Source organism: Danio rerio, chromosome 13, assembly GCF_049306965.1.
Source record: "Danio rerio strain Tuebingen ecotype United States chromosome 13, GRCz12tu, whole genome shotgun sequence".
Classification (NCBI taxonomy): Eukaryota; Metazoa; Chordata; class Actinopteri; order Cypriniformes; family Danionidae; genus Danio; species Danio rerio.
Genome location: NC_133188.1, coordinates 51,738,578 through 51,759,547, shown reverse-complemented (window position 1 = coordinate 51,759,547; position 20,970 = coordinate 51,738,578). Strand labels below are relative to the sequence as shown.

The 20,970-nt window shown below is 37.6% G+C and overlaps 1 protein-coding gene across 9 annotated transcripts in view; it reads left to right on the top strand.

Moving 5' to 3' along the window:
- itga9 (integrin, alpha 9) overlaps nt 1-20,970 on the top strand; it is a 199,804-nt gene that overhangs the window by 6,873 nt on the left and 171,961 nt on the right. For all 9 annotated transcript variants that reach the window (XR_012388514.1, XR_012388516.1, XR_012388515.1 and 6 more), the window contains exon 3: nt 11,485-11,591. Coding sequence is in view for 5 of the 9 variants with exons in the window: in XM_073919446.1 (XP_073775547.1) it covers nt 11,485-11,591 (107 nt within the window). In the remaining 4 variants the exon portion in view is untranslated. The remainder of the gene's footprint in view (nt 1-11,484; nt 11,592-20,970) is intronic.

Here is a 20,970-nt window from a genome sequence, read left to right as displayed (position 1 = left end):
GACCATCTCACACACTGGTCCCAGGCCATCGGGCAGTCCTTTTTTGTTGAGCCCTTATGTGTATAGTTATATTGCATATATGTGTGTGTGTGTGTGTGTGTGTGTGTGTGTGTGTGTGTGTATGTAAAGCTTTTGTGCAACCATGTGCATTATTTATAAACAGCCTTACAAATAAAATTGTAGCTAAAAAATGGGAAGTGAAAGTGTTCATCTGGTAAACCGCTGCTGTAGTGTGTGTTTGTGTGTGTGTGTGTCAGGTGTGCTAGTGTTTAAGCAGCCTGCTCAAATGAAAAACAGCCAGAAGATGCCATCTGCGCAGTCAAATCAGCCAAGTGCAGAGCTGTTTAACACGGGCAGTTTAACCCAAAGCACTGCTGAAATTACGCTTCAAGTTAAACATGGAATTTGGACCGGTCAATATTTGAGAGCCTGCCGGGACGAATGCTTCAGCAGCCTTGTTTTGGTCTCTTTTAATAACAGTTATGATCAAAGCACACGCGTTATCTTATCTGTTGTTTTTGCATCACGTCTGTTATGCTAACACTCATTTTCAGCGCTGATAAAGGCTGGGTTTACATGTTTTTCCTTTTATAAACAGCCATCATACTACGAGCTTGTATTTGTGATGGACAGGCGTAGTTTAAGAGCGTTTTACTATTGAATATTTTCAATATTCCTGCGTGAAATCAGCTGAAATGCCTGTAGCGGTTTTCAGTCTGGCTCCTGAAGTATTTTGATAGAAATGATGAATGGTTTGGCTAATATTTTCCAAGCGCTCGTGCCAAGGATCTGATGTGTAGAAACCTCTCGACGCTCGATGTGTTCTTTTCTTGTGGTGGAGAGATGAGATGTGGCTTTAATGCACACACTTCTGCTTACTCATGACTGGAGAAATTGAGAAATATTACTGTTAATATGAGGATAGATTTGTCACTTTTTTACCTCATGTTATGTTAATTAGGATGTTTAGCAGAATCAAGTCACATGTATTAGGACAATGACATCATAACATTATATTCTGTTTTATGGAGGAAAAAATAAAGTCATACGAATTCGGAAATGACTGAGCTTGAACTGTTCAACAGTTTCTTTACAGTTGAAGTGCTTTGAAATGTGCTTTTTTATTTGATGTTTGACGTAATCTGAGCTGAAACGTGAAGATAGGGTGAGATATAGAGTAGCTCCGCCAATGAAATGCAAATAGGAAGCATCCTGAAGGGGGCGGGGCATGTCAGATACTAGAGAGCGTTTGATTGGTCAGAAGATTTGATGAGAAACTCAAGTATGAGATGATGTAAAACAAGTGACAAACTGCAAATGTTGGATGTCTAAATCAGGTTTACGATCATCGGCCACTTTATTAGGTACACCTTACTAGCACCGGGTTGGACCCTCTTTTGCCTTCAGAACTGCCTTAATCCTTTGTGGCAGAGATTCAACAGGGTACTGGAAATGTTCCTTAGAGATTTTGGACCATTTTGACATGATAGCATCACATAGTTGCTGCAGATTTGTCGGCTGCGCATCCATGATGCCAATCTCAAGTTCCACCACATCCCAAAGGTGCTCTATTGGATTGAGAGCTGGTGACTGTGGAGGCCATTTGAGTTCAGTAAACTCATTGTCATGTTCAAGGAGCCAATCTGAGATGATTTGTGCTTTATGACATGGCGCATTATCCTGCTGGTTGTAGCCATCAGAAGATGGGTATATCCCCCGAACCATTACACCACCACCACCAACCTGAACCATTGATACTAGGCAGGATGGATCTGACCCTACCATCCGAATGTCACAGCAGAAATGGAGACTCATCAGACCAGGCAACGTTTCTCCAATCTTCTATTGTCCAGTTTTGGTGAGCCTGTGTGAATTTTAGCCTCAGTTTCCTGTTTTTAGCTGACATGAGTGGCATGCGGTGTGGTCTTCTGCTGCTGTAGCCCATCCGCCTCAAGGTTGGATGTGTTGTGCGTTAAGAGATGCTCTTCTGCAGACCTCGGTTGTAACGCGTGCTTATTTAAGTTACTGTTGCCTTTCTATCAGCTTCTCGGTTTCAGGCCATTCTCTGTAAACCCTAAAGATGGTTGTGCGTGAAAATCCCAGTAGATCAGCAGTTTCTGAAAAACTCAGAGCAGCCCGTCTGGCACCAATAACCATGCCACGATCGTCTTGACCATGTATAAATGCATTGAGTTTCTGCCATGTGTTTATCTGATTAGAAATTTGCATTGACGAGCAATGGACAGGTGTACCTAATAAAGTGACCGGTTAGTGTATATCTTCTTAACGTCAATTTTGTTACTTTTTTGAAGCACACTAGTTTTTAGATATCTTGAAAACTACCATACTGATACTAACAACTTAAAAACGTAATTTTAATTTGACTGGACGTTTGATTATAAAGGTCTGTTGTCAATTTGTGAAGAATGTTTAGTGACTCTTGTGGACGCGAGTCAGATGATATCGCAGCGCCATTACTAGACATTTACTCATCTGCTTGGAGACCAAAATATTTATTGGTTGCGAAATGGTCTTGATCTTGATAATTGCAAGCATATTTCGAAGCAAGTCTTTAGCCGTGCATTCCTATTTATACAGACGTTCATTTCTGGGACAGTGAAATACGTCCTGCAGTTGCCAAGGGAGGTAATTCTCCATTTACTAGAATGGCTCTCATCAAAAAAAACAAACAAAAAAAAACAATAATAAGTTGAGTCATTTCCTTTTCAGTAACACAGAACCCATTCAAAGCCATGTTTCAGAAGAGCAATTTCAGTCTTTATTTAAAGCAACAGAGTCAGTTGTGCATGATTAGGGTTAACTGCAGTCAATATCTGAACTATTTATATGTTTTCAGCTGTATTTATAAAGATGTGCAGTCGCCTATTTAAGTTGCAGTAGGTGATTGTCTTCAGAAACATGTTTTGTTGTGCTGGTTGAAAGTCTCTTCACATTCCAATAGTAATGATTAAAGTAAATGATCTAAATGTATTTATATGTATTTTTAGATTTTGTCTAAAGCAGGGGCGGTGCTAGACATAAAGCTCTATTGTTGATACCCCTACCCCTTCTCCTTGGTCAGAATGTTGTGGGACTGCTATACAAGAGTTATTATTAAGGATTAAATATCGCGAAATTTAGAGTTTTTTTCTAAAGCATGATGGTTAAACACGAACGCAGTTATGCATATATTAAACATGTGCTTGTTTGTTGTAAAAATTTGTAATATTGACTAAAAAATGCTAATTTGTGGATCTTCTGACTTCCGGGTTCTGCTATCTTGCCGTTTTGGCTGGTGTATTCTAGGAAAAAATCAAAAATCGTACAAATATATTTTGCACAATACAAATAAAACAGATGTGTTGTTTTAATGTAAGAGCGCCGCATCCACTGTGATGCTGTGTGTCGCCTGTGATAGGCTGACTGGCAGCTGGGTGTTTTTTTAGGAGGCCCATTTATTCACTGTGCATTGTTCCTTGACCCAATTGGTTCCTGCTACATGTGTAGAAATAATGCTGATATGATATGAAATGCAATCGGCAGTTGGCAAATGTATTGAGTGGTTATGTTAGTAAATCTGACTTTGGAGTATCCACAAACCTCACCGCATGTCACGCGGCACTCATGTCTCATCACAAAGGGGCAAACAAAACCGACAATTAGTCTACAGTCCATGTACAACCTACACTTGTATCTGTTCTCTCTCTCTTTTGGTAGTACCCAATTTAAACGTGAGATTTTCTCCTCTCTTGTCTCCCAGTATTTATTATCAACTCTAAGTAAAGCGAACATCTGATTGGTTATGATTTAAATAAACAACCTGCGGATTGATTGCAGTTCCTTGTGATATGGATATTATATATTTCAGGCTAATTTTTCGATATATTGTGCAGCCCTCGTTATTTTTCCTTCAGTTATCTCTTAACCGCACACTTCGTCCTCATGCTCGTTCACTACACTGTTAAAATTTTGAGTTTCACACAATAGATTTGTGTTGAGGCAACATGAAGGAATTAAGTTATTAGCTTTTACAAATTTAAGTGGATTGAACATGAACAATTAAGTTTTCCCCCGCCTCTGCCTCAAAATCATTTTAAAGTTGGGCGAACTTCGTGTTGTAACTTTTGCTTTTTGTCGCTATTAATACACGCACTGCTGGCTACACATAGAACAACTTTATTCTCTCCAACACCAGTGCGCACACAGGCAAAGGCTACATCTTCAACTACACACACACATCAGGGCCATACCATTACTAAAACTGCGTGGGGGTAAATCTGGACTAAACCATTCACTGCTTATACTACACTTTGCATATTTCGCAGAGCTAAAAACAAGACAATTTCTTCCATCGTGACTAGTGTGGCACAGATGCTAAAACCAGCCTTTATGCATGCTCAACATCGTAAATTGTATAGCAAGTGTAAACGTGTAAACAGACAGGCAAACAAATCAGATATAGGCAACAAATCGGAATTAAGCATCAAGACCTGACAGTGTAAACGGGGCCAGACACCACCTGTACAAATTTAAGTGGATTGAACATGGAACGATTAAGTTGTCTCCCGTTTTTTCAGTTAGTTTGAATAAACACCCAACTTCATTTTTGGAGTGTACAAACAAATCTTCTTCTCTTACTGAACTCAACCAGAACAGCTCACAGATGCAAAAACAAACACGTCTGGTACAGAGATGGCCGAGAGTAACCAATGTCCGTGATCTGATGAGATGTTTATAAATTAAAGAACATTCCTCGTGCCTTGAAGTGATGGCCAAAAGATTTATTCTTGTGGTTTTTCCTCCAGTTCTGACCTTGTGAAATATATCCATGTTCAACGAGTAGTATGTTTTGGACAGAGCTTCCCTGCTAATTGTTGAAAATAACGCTTCGTCTGTATCCCAAGCTAATTTCGCCTTGGGTTTTGACAGTTTGTGTTTTCCTCCTAACTCGAGATCTGGCACTAGTCTTTGTGTGCTTTGGATGCTTCGCAGCGTTTGGGGGCAAAAGCATTAACTTCAAACAACTTCAACAAGACGTGATGAGAACCATTTGTTCCACCTTTGACAAGCTGCTGTTCAGGAGGTAAAAGGTGCTTTCCTTGACAAATCTCTTGTAATAGCATGAAATTCCATCCTAGAAAACTTAACTAGTCGGTCATGATCCTCCCACATACGCTGCCATTACAACTTTGGGCTCAGGAAGTAGCAACTTCTACTCAGGAAGTTATTTATTGTGTTAAAGTAACCAGAAGTGACTGTAAAAAATGTTGAAAGTTTTAAAGAACTCCCTCCGCCCCACAAAAAATTGCATTACAGTTTTAATATAATGTGTATTTATATAACGCATCTATTGTGTATACATCCAAAGCGCTTCACAATCATGAGGGGGGGTCTCTCCACACCACCACCAGTGTGCAGCATCCACATGGATGATACGACGGCAGCCACAGGACAACAGCGCCAGTGCGCTCATCACACACCTGCTATTGGTGAAGTGGGAGACAGTGATGGAGCCAATTTGGTGGATGGGAATGATTGGAAGTGCCGTGGTATTTTAATGACCACAGAGAGTCAAAACCTCGGTTTAACGTCTCATCCGAAAGACGGCGCTCAATGACAGTATAGAGTTCCCTTCACTATACTGGGACATTAGGACTCACACAGACCGCAGGTTAAGCGCCCCCTGCTGGCCTCTCTAACACCACTTCCAAGAGCAAGCTCGATTTTCCATGTGGTCTCCCATCCTGGTGCTGACCATGCTTAACCCTGCTTGGCTTCAGTGAGTAACCAGTCTTGGGCTGCAGGGTGATATGGCTGTTTTAACAAAAATATAAATGATAAACATACCTGCCAACACTTCCATTTTTCCCGGGACTCTCCCTTATTTCGCACCCATCTCCCCCCACCCTCTCATTTTTGTCCCCCCTTCTTCATCTTGTTGGTACAGTCTCCCACAGTCACCACGATCATCAACTTTGAAACAGTGTCTGATCGCAGCAGTCACACGAAATCCGGTGCTGTACAGTTTCTCCAAAATACAACCCATCCAAGAAGACTTTAGATAACATTTACTATTACAGTGCTTTTGAGAAACAACCCAGTCTGTTTATAAGAACAGAAAAAAAAATCTAAGCTATAATTACAGAATTTCAAAATTAGCCCACTTACAGCCCAAAAAATCAGTTACTGCTGCTTAAGTTATAATGTTCAAAATATGGAGAGGACGGCTTTTTCTTTAAAACTACAAAATGGATAAATACCTGTAATATTGGGAGAAGTGGATTGTACTTCTGCCTTTACACAGTGTAATCTGATTTCTATATGTATTTGTTCATGTGACCTGTAAGGAAATATGTGACCAGTCAACTGTTCATTTAAGTTCCAGTGTTTTATTGTATTATTTATTTATTTTATTTATTTATTTTTTTATTTTTTTATTTTTTTTATTTTTTTATTTATTTATTTAATAATAATAATAATACCTTTTATTTTTAGGCGCCTTTCAAAGCACTCAAGGACACCTTACAGCAGATTACAAGCACATCATAAAAATACAAGCAGTAAAAATGACAATCAGCAATAAATTAAACCAGCAAATCATTAAAAGCTATCCTAAACAAAAACGTAATAAACAAAAACGGAAATAGAGTCCATCTGGCGAATGTGCAAAGGCAGGGAATTCCATAACTTTGGTGCTGTACAACTAAAAGCCCTGCCTCCAAATGACTTCATCTTAAAGTGTGGGACAGATAACAGTTCAGCAGAAGATGATCTCAGTGAGCGTGAAGGAGTGTACAATTGAAGAAGATCAGAAAGATAGTGAGGGGCCAGGTTATGAAGAGCTTTGTATGTTAAGAGGAGGATTTTGTATTGTATACGACAGTGAACAGGAAGCCAGTGCAGGTGAAAGAGAATTGGAGTTATGTGATCAGAAGTACGCGAGCAGGTAACTATCCTAGCCGCTGAATTCTGAATCAACTGTAGTCTATGAAGTTGTTTATCAGGAATACCAGAGAGAAGCGAGTTACAGTAATCAATCCGTGATGCACTTCAGTACTTTGTTGAGATAGTGAAGGGCGAAGTCTTGCAATGTTACGCATTTATTTATTTTAAATCTATTATTTGTATTTTTCCCTTGTTTTTTCCTTAAATACAGAAATAAAAAGTAAAGTATATAAAACTAATTTCACACGGGATGATTTGAATCGCCGACAGCTCCATATATTCAGCACGCCAAATTTCTCACAGGCGTCAGGGACTCATCTGCGATTCTCTCAGATTGCGTCTTTTATAGTTCACACTGTGTGATTGTCAGTCACGTGCACAAGCACTGATTTGCTTGTTATTTCAGGTATTTGTCGGCGATTTCTTAAAACCTGCCGGCGAGTCAAAATCGGGGCTAAAATCATGCAGGCTGAACTCAGCATAAGGGGAAGGGCTAAGGGGTAGAATTGGTATTGAGCCTAAATCGATTTGTGTTGGGAGGATCTAAATGTATTGTGTGGAACCCTGCATTTTTGTTGCACAGCGTAAGATCATTTTGAATTGAAAAAATGACACTGGTGGTGAACTCTAAAACTATAAACCGTGAGATATAAGCTAGCAGAATCAGACATGATCTATTTTGTAGGTATACTCTATTATGGTATATGTATGTATATGTATATGTATATGTACATGTATATGTATATGTATATGTACATGTATATGTATATGTATATGTATATGTATACTCTATTATGGTATATGTATTATGGTAGGTATACTCTATTATCTATTATTATTACTCTATTATGCTTTTTTTTTTACATGTACAAAAATGGTAGGATTTACGAGCGAGGCGTGTTATTCCTGCAGGGAGTTTATCTAAGCGTAAGGGTCAGCTTTAATGTTTATCTATGAGCGTTGAGCTACAGCGGCCCTCTGAGGGGCAAACTGTGATTGTCCACAGGAGAAAGAGTGATGGCTCCCGGGACTGAGGCTGTTTTCTTTGGCTCTGGTTATTTTCTCTTCCTTCTTAGCAGCCTGACAGCATCAGAACAGAGACTTGCAGACTTTAGTCTGTAGTGAGCCAGACTGAACTCGGATGCCTGTTTAACTCCCACCTGAATGAAGCAATGCATTTGCAGAAAACTGCACACCAGAATAAATGCTAGTGAGAGTTGTATTGTAGTTTATTATCTTTATTATTAAAAGTTATATTTATTAAAGATTTATTTTGAAGTTGATTTGTTAATAGACTACAAAGACTATGGGCTCTATTTTGACGGTTCATGCGCAAAGCGCAAAACGCAGGGCGCAAATGCTTTCAGGGCGTGTCAGGACGCGTTTTTGCTAATTTAAGGACGGGAAATCTGCCTTGCGCTTCGGCGCATGTTCTAAAAAGGTTGATTTATTTTCTTAATGAGTTATAGGTGTGTCTTAAGAATAAACCAATTAGAGTCTCATCTCCCATTCCCTTTAAGAGTCAGCTGCGTCGCGCCAAGAGCGCATTCGCTATTTACAGGACGCAAAGTAAGTCTAAGTGGAAAAAATAAGCATTTCACAAGCAAACAGTTAACAGTTGACAGTTTTTTAACAGAAAACTGTTAAACAGAGCATCTACTGCGCGAGAATGAGAGATAATGGATCTACTTTCACTTTCGCTCTTGGATAGGGAAACCTTTAGGCACAGACATCAATTAGTCTATAAATAAATACTTTTGTTTGTTAAGCGCAAATATTCGTCTCAAAACTATTTCTAAATTCAGTTCTAATTTCCAGCAAACGAATAAATGAACAATAATAACAAAATGTGTTATATCCTAAAACACATGCCATGCCCCATATGGTCTAAAACCTGCAGGTGGGAAAATCTAAGCTTGTTTTTAATAAAACAAATATAAATATGGATAGAATAAATAATACTGCTAATAATAATAACATTATACAAAAGCAAATTGTTATCAATGAACTGAAAAAGCCTCCCGAGATGAAGAAGACATAAAAGCAGTGATTTTTTTATATTTATGTAGGCTAGAAAATAATATGTTTTGTAATATTTTAATGCTTTATATTTATATTCTATATCTATTCTTATTATATCCTATATGTATCCTTAATATTTACATTTTTTCATATGTAAAGATATTTGCCTATTGCTCTTTTGTGTGTATTAAGCAGTGTGTAAGCGAGGCGCGACTCTGCGCCGGAGTTTAGAGCGGGTTAGTTTTGGTCTAATGAAAAATCTATTATAGTTTCTCAAAATAGCAAAAAATCCGCCTCAGAACGCCTTCCTTTTTAGACCAGAACGCCTAAGGGCGCACAAATGAGTGCTAATGCATTTGCTATTTAAACAGTGTAGCGCAACGCCTCAAAATGACTCTTACGCCAAGCTGAAACTACCAAAAGACTACTGCGCCGCGCCTTGCGCCACACTGCGCCGGGTGTATGATAGGGCCCATTGTGTTCAGCAAGAGTGCTTCAATTTGACTCACAGTGGAGCTATTTTGTTTTATTTGCAACAAAACACATCACCAGTCTATTACTCTGCTTCCTTTGAACTCATTTTGTAATTGAATAAAAATTAGATTTAACTCTAATTAAAGTATATTGAGTTAACATTGAACCAAACTGAACTGCACTGATTTCTGTGCACTTTAAAACCCAAAAAGGTAAGGTAACTCAAACCATTTGAGGAAACCGATTGCAGCAAACCATTTAGGTTCAAAAACTAATCCTAAAAAGTACTGCGAACTTAATCCATTAGAGTAAACGAAGCAATTTGAGCACAGTAAAAACCAATAAATGAAGAGAATTTAAACCAACTGCACTAAGTGAACTTTTCCTTAAAACAAGCAAAATAATCTGCCAATGGGGTACGCAAAATAATCTTACGTCAAAAGACAAAACAAGATTAATTTGTTTACCCCATTGGCAGATTATTTTGCTTGTTTTAAGGAAAATTTCACTTAATATTGGCATATTATTTCTCAAAACAAGACAATATGTTTTGCTTGTCTAGAAAATTCTTCTTGATTTAGGAATTTATAGATATTTGGACTAAAAACAAGACAAAAAATCTAAGCAAGAAAAACATTTTTTGCAGTGTGAGTACTTTAAACCCAATAAGTTAAGGCAACTCAAACCATTTGAGTTATAAAATTAATCCTAATGAATACTGTGAACTTACTCTATTTAGGTTGAAGTAATGAGTAGGCCCACACGGAATCTGTGCGCAGAATATTGCAGATTTTCCACAGATTTCTGCAGATTTTTAGCCCATTACTAACTCTGTTGATTTACAGATTTACAGTAAATGTGTAAATCTTAATTTATTCAGTTTTTATTCAATAAATTATTACTTTTTATTTAATATATCAAGGTTTTAGTTATGATATTCCGCTGGATACCCCCAAAATAATTCCGCAGAAATCTGCAGATTTTTACCAAAATTCTCAGCAGAAATAGCAAAAAAACGTCCGCAGATTCTGTCTGGCCCTAGTAATGAGGTATTTAATTAACTCATTACCTTCATCACTGAGTTCAAATCTCAATTAAATATGAGTAGAATTAACTTTCAATCAATTTTGAGTTAACTACACTCATTTCATTTGATAAAGTTGACTCCTGGGTTTTACTTGAGATGCCTTTTAGCCAAATTGAATTAGTTTTATGAACAATAACACTTTCATTTCTTTTAATTTTACATTTAATTCTTTGGTGTTATTATGTTTGCAGTGATTTGCATGTAGCACTACAATATAGGATTACTGTACTTATACTCCATGATATTTGAAAATGAGAATGTTTATTCATTCATTCATTTTCTTGTCGGCTTAGTCCCTTTATTAAGCCGGGGTCGCCACAGCGGAATGAACCGCCAACTTATCCAGCAAGTTTTTACGCAGCGGATGCCCTTCCAGCCGCATCCCATCTCTGGGAAATGAGAATGTTTATATGGACACAAATAATCAGACTTTAATATGATCAAGTCATTACTTTTTTCATTATCTTCCTTGCTTCTGATCAAGTTTTGTAATGTTGCGTGCGATGTGTGTCTTGTAATCATCTTGTAGCTGGCTTTATTTGTTCATAGATGTGTATTGATGATCATTTAAGGAAGCCAAAGTGCATTATACAGTACATGGTTTCCAAGATTACACAGCTTGTACTTAAAGCTTGCTTCTATTTACTTAAAATAGATCGTCTAGACTTTGTTCTCCAAGTAGAACAATTGCCAGCCAGCACAGTAAACACTGGACTGAGTTCAGACACTTTTTATGTGTATTCATGTTTGATACACATGAGTTTCGCATTTCAAATATTTCATGTTGCATTTGTCTTACTAACACAAACTGTGTGTAGCACTATTGTCTCTCCTCGTGCATATTAAACACTGACTGTCTGACTTTTGTCTCAGAGTGGTTTTAGTGTGTTTCTCTGTGCAGACGGTGATGTTTGTCTCTCTGTAGGCTACAGTAATGTTGTCTTTCTGTACTCTAGGAAATAAGCAGAGGGAGTCTTGCGGGAAGACGTGTCAAGGCGACAGGAACGACGAGTGGATGGGGGTCAGTCTGGCTCGACAGAATAAACCCAACGGCAAAATTTTGGTATGATCCATTTAAACCTAAAAGAAAAAAAAGCACTGTGAATTGTGGTGAATTGTGGAATCGCAAAAGCTGTGTTGAAGCAATGAGACTGCAAGGATAGTATGTTTTTGTAGGCTTGAGGTTACAAACAACACAAGCACGTGACAAAATGCAACTGGCAGAAGTGATAAATTTAAGTTAGGCTACATTATTGTTCTTAAGTTGCACAACTTCAATGTCACAACCACTAAACAGTTGACACATTTATTAACAATTTACAAACACTGACCAATCTCTGACCTTCCTTATAAATCTGAAAGTTAAATGTTTGAGTTAGAAAAATTTGCAAGTATGAGAGTATAAGCACTACTAGTAGTAGTTTGAGGACTTAATGAAATATGTCACAGAAGCCCTCTGTACTCATATGTAGGCACTTAAAAAAAATTAATATACAGTTGAAGTCAGAATTATTCACCCCCCTTAGATTTTTTTTCTTTTTTAAATATTTACCAAAATGATGTTTAACAGAGCAAGGAAATTTTGACAGTGTGTCTGATGTTATTCTTTCTTCTGGAGGGAGTCTTATTTGTTTTATTTTGGCTAGAATAAAAGCAGTTTTTAATTTTTTTAAAATAATTTTCAGGACAAAATTATTTGCCCCTTTAAGCTATTTTTTTCACCGATAGTCTGCAGAACAAACTTTTGTTATACAATAACTTGCCTAATCACCCTAAGTATTTAGTACTTAGGTCCCCTACCCAGAGTATTTACTGTTATCTGCTTGTTAAGTTTAACGTCACGCGAAGCGGCATCCGTGTCCAAGCGCTCTTTTCAAATGAATGGGGAAACTCGTGAAATGGTAATAATAAACGTTTACAAAGTGATTTAATACTTTCGAAAATCACGATCGCAATGTATATGTCCATGCATAATATCCAATGACCAGAAAGTAATTCATTTTTTTATAAATTGTTAAAATTTTGGTATTTGTGATGGAGCAAGCCCAGAGATTGTTGTGTACACTATGACTTTATCTAAAATTAACTTTAATATGCGATTTAATAAAAAGTGATCATAAACAAATGATTTCTCAACTCAAATGAGCGGCGATTTGGACCCAGAAATAGTATTACATACGTCACCAACACGTCACCACTTAACAAGCGGATACTTACATTTTTCTGGAGAAAACATTCATTTTTAATATGCAGAATAAAGCATAGTTGTCCAGTGACTTATCCTAACTTGCCAATTTAACCTAATTATTCTAGTTAAGCCATTAAATTGCAGTTTAAGTGGAATACTAGTATCTTGCAAAATAACCAGTAAAATATGTTCTTATGTTAGTTATTACTCTACAAATTATGTTTAAAATGTCTTAACTGTAGGCAATATTAAAAAAAGGGTTAAAGTTTCACAGGAGGGATAATTTTGTATTTCAGTTGTATTTTATGATGAAGATTATTCATTCATTCATTTTCTTGTCGGTTTAGTCCCTTTATTAATCCGGGGTTGCCACAGCGGAATGAACCACCAACTTATCCAGCACATTTTTTATGCAGCGGATGCCCTTCCAGCCGCAACCCATCTCTGGGAAACATCCTCACACTCATTCACACACACACTCATACACTACAGACAATTTAGCCTACCCAATTCACCTGTACTTGGACTTGGAAACCGGAGCACCCGGAGGAAACCCACGCGAACGCAGGGAGAACATGCAAACTCCACACAGAAACGCCAACTGAGCCGAGGCTTGAACCAGCGACCTTCTTGCTGTGAGGCGACAGCACTACCTACAGCGCCACTGCGACGCCACACGATGAAGATTAATTTGTTAAAGTATCTTCAGAGATGTGAAAATATATTAATTTAATCTAAAACTTGATAACTTTCAGATGATTTATCAATGCAAAAATATTAGGTATGCTTTTGCGGTCTTATTATTTCATTGAGCACATATATTTTGTGCAGATCTGAAAGAAAACCTGTTCACAGCTTAAATAAAAGGTTAAGATTGAAGAATTCAGCTGTAAACAGGTAATCATGGTCAACATTGTTGAGATTTGTCCATTTAATGTAACTAAAGTGCCGTAATGAGAAGGAAATCAATGGTTTTCCTCCAACTAGGGTCTTGTTAGACTTTTGTAGCGATATAAATCTCAAGCACGCTTTACCTCGTCCGTTGTTCCACAATTTTCGCATCTAACAGCCTTTAACGACTGAATTTTCAACCATCTCAGCAGTTGTTTAATACAAACCACATCGACTTGTAAAACATGGGCAGAAACTCAAGCCATCATTGTTGCAAATATGTTAAAGGAAGACCGCATTGTTAAACTCCAGCTGTTCTGTACATCAAGAGAAAGCACGAATGTTTGAAGTGAAGGCCACTTTCTTATGATCACAAACTCTGAAAGCTTTGACTGCACAAACGGGACATTTGCACCATAAGGGCACCTGTTATGCCCCCTTTTTTTAACAGATGTAAAATAAGTCTCTGATGTCCCAAGAATGTTTGTGAGATTTCAGCTCAAAATACCACACAAATAATGTTTTATAAAGGTTATTGTACACTGAATGCGAAATTTTCGACGGTAATTTTGCCATCTCTCAAACTCCGTCATCGACTTTCCCTTTAAGATTTAAAGGGCTAGCATTGCACCAGACCCCCTTAAGTGGTTTCGTTTGAAAGTGTAGAATCTATATTTTATGCACATATGCATCACTTTGGTTTGTATTCTACTGTACAAAAGTTATTCACATTTAAATACACAGTATTTTGGATTCCCGAGCTGGATTTTGAACATTGGTTCATTTTCATATTTTTCATATGACACATGTACAAGTTGTAGCTTAAATGAAAGCTCTTGCCGGTGCTCATACGGTTCCAGCATTCTTCTTACTGAATTATATTCACATATCAAACAGCTGCCGAATGAATCGAGGTGTTTCCATGGCGCAGAAGTGAAAACAAAACATTTATGATCAATAAAGAGCCCCAGATAGCACAGACAGCTGTCATCTCTTACCTTATGCTGTGCACTTCAGGGCCATTTCTTCTGTTTTTGAGGTGATGTGCATAAGTAATCCTTTTATATGTCTGACATGGTCCAAACACAGTGAATAATGTTTGATCAAACAAAAGAATAGTGAAATATGAAATCAATGATCGATGCCTGTGGCTTGTACAGCACCTCTCATCAGTTGGAATACAATAACTTTTGCATAGATTATGGTGGAGACATTTTTCTTTTTTCCTATGATTATAGACATGTGCAGAAACCACTAAAATTAATTACAGTAAGCTAGACCACACAGAACCTAAAAGGTACACTTTCAAATTTGAGTTTATAAAAAACTTAACTTTTGTAGGTTTTTTATTATAACACAGACAACATATAAAGTTATTTTAAACACTTTCAAAAGTGTTTTATGAAAATTCAAAGGGTTTTCTTTAAAATTATGCCAAATGTTTACATTTACACCTTTGCATGTGGATTTGGGAAGCTTTTAAATTTGGGTAGACAAAATCCAGGCGGAAATCCCAAAATAGCATGTGACTTTAGAAGGGTAAAAGATAAATTCAACCTCATGTTGTTAAATCGTATTGCCACACTGCCTCCAAAACTTTTATGCATCATAAAAAGAATTGAACCAGGTTTGTTGTATTTCTCCCGTATTTTCAGTCTTTCTCTGAAGGATGGCAAATAAACTTTAAAGAGCCGATCCTCCTTATATGCAACTCATACCGCCGAACCACAAGGGGCTGCCCCTTGCTCTTAAATTTGAGTCTGTTCTGTGTTTTCGCTTTGTTTAGGCCTAAAACACTTTAAAATAAATATAAAAGCAGCGCAATTCCCTTTTCACTTCATTACAGGTGCCGTCTCCCCTTCATATGCAATCCTCAAAACAGTCATATAGCAGTGCATGACTGTCAGCTGACGCGCTCCATAGTGATAACAGACGCTGTTTCCCAAAAGGATACAGTACATGTGATTTGAGTCTGGGTTTTGGGTGCTTGTTTAAACAGACATAGACACATAATTAATAATAATAACATCTTAAGATGTCAATCTTGGTGGGGTTTTTCAAACATGACTAATCCTAAGTGAGCATAAACAATTAGGAAAGCAATCAACTGCTTTTATTATAATGTTAGATGTGTGCATTTTTAAAGTGACACATCTTTTATTTAATGTAATCAAACGAAAAAATCTAAATTTAATAAATAAGTTATACAGTGAAGAAACAGCTAATGAGATTTGAATCTATTTCATTATAACAGCTAATAATTGTAATAAGCTGAACTGTTTGCTAATGTATTTGCTGTTAATGTATACATTTTTTTCCCTTTCGTAAATAATAAAAATAAAACACTTTACTGACCATTTAACTGTTTATTTATAGTGAAACATGGGAGGGGGAGGGGGATATAATGTGGGGGCCTTATAATACCCTTATTATGGTATTATACCCTTATTATGGTGGGCATATCTCTTATTTTCGCATCCCAGTGTTGACAGGTATGATGTAGGCTAGTATTAAATGAACACAACATGTAGCCTATTTCTTTTCAGGACAAAACAGTATCAGAAGAGCAAAGTATCACCGCTTGAACTGTTTCCGAAATGTTCTGTGTTTTTTGGTATTGGATGAATTAATACACATCGGACTCATTGTGCAAGGTTTGTTTACGTGATAAATTTTTCACATATGAATACAAAACAAAAAGCATACGAAGACCTTAACTCTTAGACACTGACTTTTTAGGCTTTGATCTAAATTCTGCCGACTGTCGCTTTAAATTCAAATGAGATAGTGATTTTTTAAAATAGGGTGGAGCTACAAATGCTAAGTGTCAAGTGTCAGCATGGTGACAGATTCAAAACAATAATATCGGATGGCTGCTTCTCACTTAGGGCTGTTTATACTAATGAGAGAGAGACACCATAGATATATACATTAGATGTTGTCTATTGGAAGGAATACGTCAATAGAGCTGCCATTTTGGAACAGGGTAGCGCTCCTTTGAAATGAATGCGGGACCAAGGTACAGTGGAGGACTGTGGCCATCCAAAGCCAGAGATATACACGTATACACATACATCTATGATCGGGAGTTTTCCTGGATGTTAGTATACAATTTTTTTTTTAAATTACGAAAATTATAATTTTACATCACTTTTCTACATTGATGGATCAGTGATCGCACTGGCATTCCTGACAAAAAGCTTGTGTTTGTGTGTTCGGAAATGTACTACCCACCCTCCCTGTTAAATTTGATCTAATCCGTGTCCTGAAACACAGCTCCTCTCCTGCTTTCCCTTCACATACTGACGGAGGGAGCGATTCATTTGTGAATGAATCTCCGTTATGAACGACTCGTTCACTAGTCGACAAAAATACAAGTTTCTGGCAGCGCAGCATCTCGTTGTCAAGTTTATTTTGCATTGTTTGCTGATTTTATTCAACAAAACTAGCATAAGCCGAGTATTTAGTGTGAGTTAGAGCTGTTTTGCCGTATGGTGAATGCAGTAAGTGACTGTATTATCATTAATAACGTTACCTGATTAGCACAAAAGTTCAGAACATACAAAAACAGAAAAAAACTTAATCTTACCTATGAAATGTTCTGCCTTTGTGCTTTGTTTTCTTTGTTTGCTCGTTACTACACCCATAGACAGCACTAAAGTCCCGCATCTTCACGTAATAACACTGTCTTGACTAGTGCGGTTGAATGACATTTGTCCTGGGAGCACTGTACCAATGTGGCGGAGCTATAGACGCATGCTCAGGGTCCCTATGCGATATCTAGTGTATATATCTATGAAGAGACATTAATAGGCAGGGCTTTCCTCCCTTATGATGACACGTATAAAGAGACAATGTCAATCAAAGTGTTTCTGTTTTTACCAAGTGTGATTATTAAAAACAGAATGAATTAACTTTAATCATTAGAGGCTGATTTTATTTAAAAACTGTTGCCACACAACTGTGTTTAAACCCCTTATAAAAGTGATTTTTGCATAATAGCTCCCCTTTAAGGCTTGAGTTGTGTCATGTTGGTCCGACTCGAGGTCAATCATCTCATTTTGTAGTTACTCCAGCACCCTGCTGTGTGGGATAAAACCTTGAGCTTCTCTGATGGGCGTCTTACAGGAAGAGCATCAGGGTGGTCTGACAGCAGCAAGGACACTTACAGTACTGATATATTCAAATCAAAGAAGGCTTGGGAGAGATGACAGGTTATAGGAGTTGCTGTAATGATGGTAATTTTGGTTGGTAGATTAGTGTTTACCAGTCACGACCGGATTAAACACATGGGCATTCGGGCTCATGTCCAGGAGCACCATGTGCTGAGGAAACACCAACACAGGCCGGGCTGTATAAATGTTTTTTAAATGGCAGTTGATGTGGCACAACAAATAAACACGTGGCGTAGCTCACAAAGTTTGTTTTTAAGGACAAACTATTGTATTTCTGGGCAAAATTTTAAAGGGAATGCTTACATTTATTCACCAAGGATGTATTAGGCTAATCTGAAAGTGATGACAAAGATATTTTTGATTGAGGGAATATGCTTGATCCTCCCTGAAGGACATTAAAACAAGATGTATGGGGGTCTGCCCTTTAATCACAAGAAATTGCTTTCTCTGATCTATATCTTAAATATTAATAATTAAAAATGTACATTATAAATAAACAATTGATCCCCCTATAATGGTTTACACCAATGTGAATGCAAATCGCGCCAATCAATGCTAGGAAAAAAATCAGAAGCATTCAACTGTCTGAAACTGGCAGTTCTGGAGCACCAACAGACAAGTATTCACAAAACACGTTTCTTGTTAGATAGGTGTTTATATCTGCATGTGGCCTAACAAAAAAGAAAAAGTTTGACCTACAGTAACCTCTAAGGGTGCTTTCACATCTGTAGTTCGCTTCATTTGGTCCAGATCAAGGGCAATAAATGATACATTGTTGCATTTTCTGCTGTCTTTAGGTCGTTTTCACACCACACTGCTGGCTTTGGTCCGAACCAGTTGAAACGAACCACATTGCAGTCATGTGACAAAATCCACATCTCTCATTGGCCAGATGTTGTTGAACATATATTTCCTAAACTGCTTATTAATTGGTCAGAATTCATGTGTGGCAAAATCCCAATGAACTCCCGCTAGAAAAACAAAACCGGCAGACAAAATATGTCATTTTTACTATGGAGGGACGACTGACTGATTGTATCCCTGCTTTAGACAAACTATACATTTCGAGAGTGAAGCGCGTCCGCGGCTGTATTAAAACAGTGTTTTAATGCATCGCTCGACACTTCAGGAGGAGGCGTGAATTAATTTAGCTAAACTGCGACATGATCATCTTGCGGAAATGTTACCAACGATCCATCAGGTACTGTTTTTCCCTGTCTCTGTTGGTAAAGTGCTGTCAACAAATATTTTTCCTCCATATCCCATAATACACTGCGCATCAGCCTACGGCAGCTGGATTAGTCCTTTTTGCGGTTGAACCTGTTTTAGTACGGATCATATTCTCACCACAAACGAACCGCTCCAGGGTTCGTTTGAAAGCGTAACGTTTTGGTCCGTTTTTGGTGCGCACTCGAGTACGATTGCTTCATTCACACCTGCCCAAACGAACCGCAGAGAAAACGAACTCTTGTGCGATTCAATCGAACTAAATAAGGCAGGTGTGAAAGCACCCTAAAATAGTCTCCAAGTATCCCTCAAAATACTGAAAACCTATACATTTTATTAATAAATTAGATGTCATCTAAATACATTCATGAATTTGATTCACTGAAGCATGTATTACCAACTACCGAAAAAAAGATAACTAAGGCACTCTGCGCTGGACTTTAGAGCACCTTTTAGTTGGTGAATGGCGCGATCTATTTCAGTTCCTCAAAATAGCAATGCATCAGCAATGCGCCTTAACACACCGCCTTTCTAGACCAGCAAAGTGGCGCAAATGGATTTGCTAATTAAACAGTGAAACGCAAAACATGAACATAATTAGTGCTGCGCTTGTCTGAAAGTAGCAACAAATCTTGCCATACATGCTTTGTGCCTTTTTTGCACCGGGTGTATGAAAGGGCCCTTAAAGACCAAGTTAGGTTAACAAGGCAAGCGATTTGTTCTATAGCAAACTTTAATATTTAAAAAATTTAGATTTCTTAATTGGGTTAATAAAATTGACCTTAAAATTATAAAAGAAAAAAGAAATAGTGTGAAATTGTTCTTGGTCTGATAAACATCTCTTGGGAAATGTTTGAAAAATTTTTTAAAATGTCACAGGAGCTATGAACTGATGCAAAGATATGCACGTAAATAAAATAAATGCATTTTATTTTGTATATTGTTTACCATAAATGAGTTTTGATTAATAAAATTAGCATTTTTTGCATTTTTTTCCAAACCTGCATGCATGCAAAATATATTTATTTAACCTGAAAGTGCTTCAGAAGTTATTCATAGATGTATATACAATGTGCATGCATGACCCACCGCAACAAATAGTTCTGTTTTAAAGTAGTCACGTTTACATGTAAGGCATGTAAGAGAGCTGTTGGACAGATGTGGTCTTCAGTCAGCCAATCATCTCTCAGCTTGATCAGAAACATGATTACCCTGTGATCCACGGTGACTCAGAGTCTCTGAGGAGTAAAAAAAAAGCACTTCTCAAACTCATTCTTGATTTAGTTAAGCATTGCGTATTTCATTACGTCTGTGCAGTTACGTCTTTCCCAATGCCGGCTGCCAGGGAATAAGCTGGAGTTTGTTCCTTTAGTTGTCATTAGGCTGTTTTATTGACGTTCAGCTGAAATGGTTATCGAAGCGTTTTAATTTTAGATGATAGTGGAAAAGCTGCCAGCACAGTAGAGATTCAGGCTTCAGGCTCTCAGAGTCACACAGACTCGCACTGTTTCTCAACACAACAATCGGTTGCCAGATAGTCATCTGACATCATGTGTGCGTGAGTCCATGTGGCTGTAATATCTTTAACTCTGCTGTTTATCTCAATGGCCTGTGCAAGAGACCAGCACAGAGAAACAGGAAGCTGAACTGTGTTTCGAAGAGAGTTTGGGAGGGAATTTGGGAATTAAACGGGTAAAGGAAAATTTGTGGCATGCGATTATTAATGAGCAAAACAGGTTCTGAATTTGCATGTTGTTGTTATTTATTCTCCGTGGAGCAATGACTGGATAAAGCAACTGTTTGCACTGCAGTGTTCATTAGATGTTTTTGTGTTTGTAAAGCAATTCACTTGCATGCAAAATACTAATTTCAAAAACCTAAACCCTAGAATTGCACTTTTTTTCGGTCTGTACAGTTTGTGCTGTGGACATCATCAACCAACCCAGGCTCATTGGAATTAT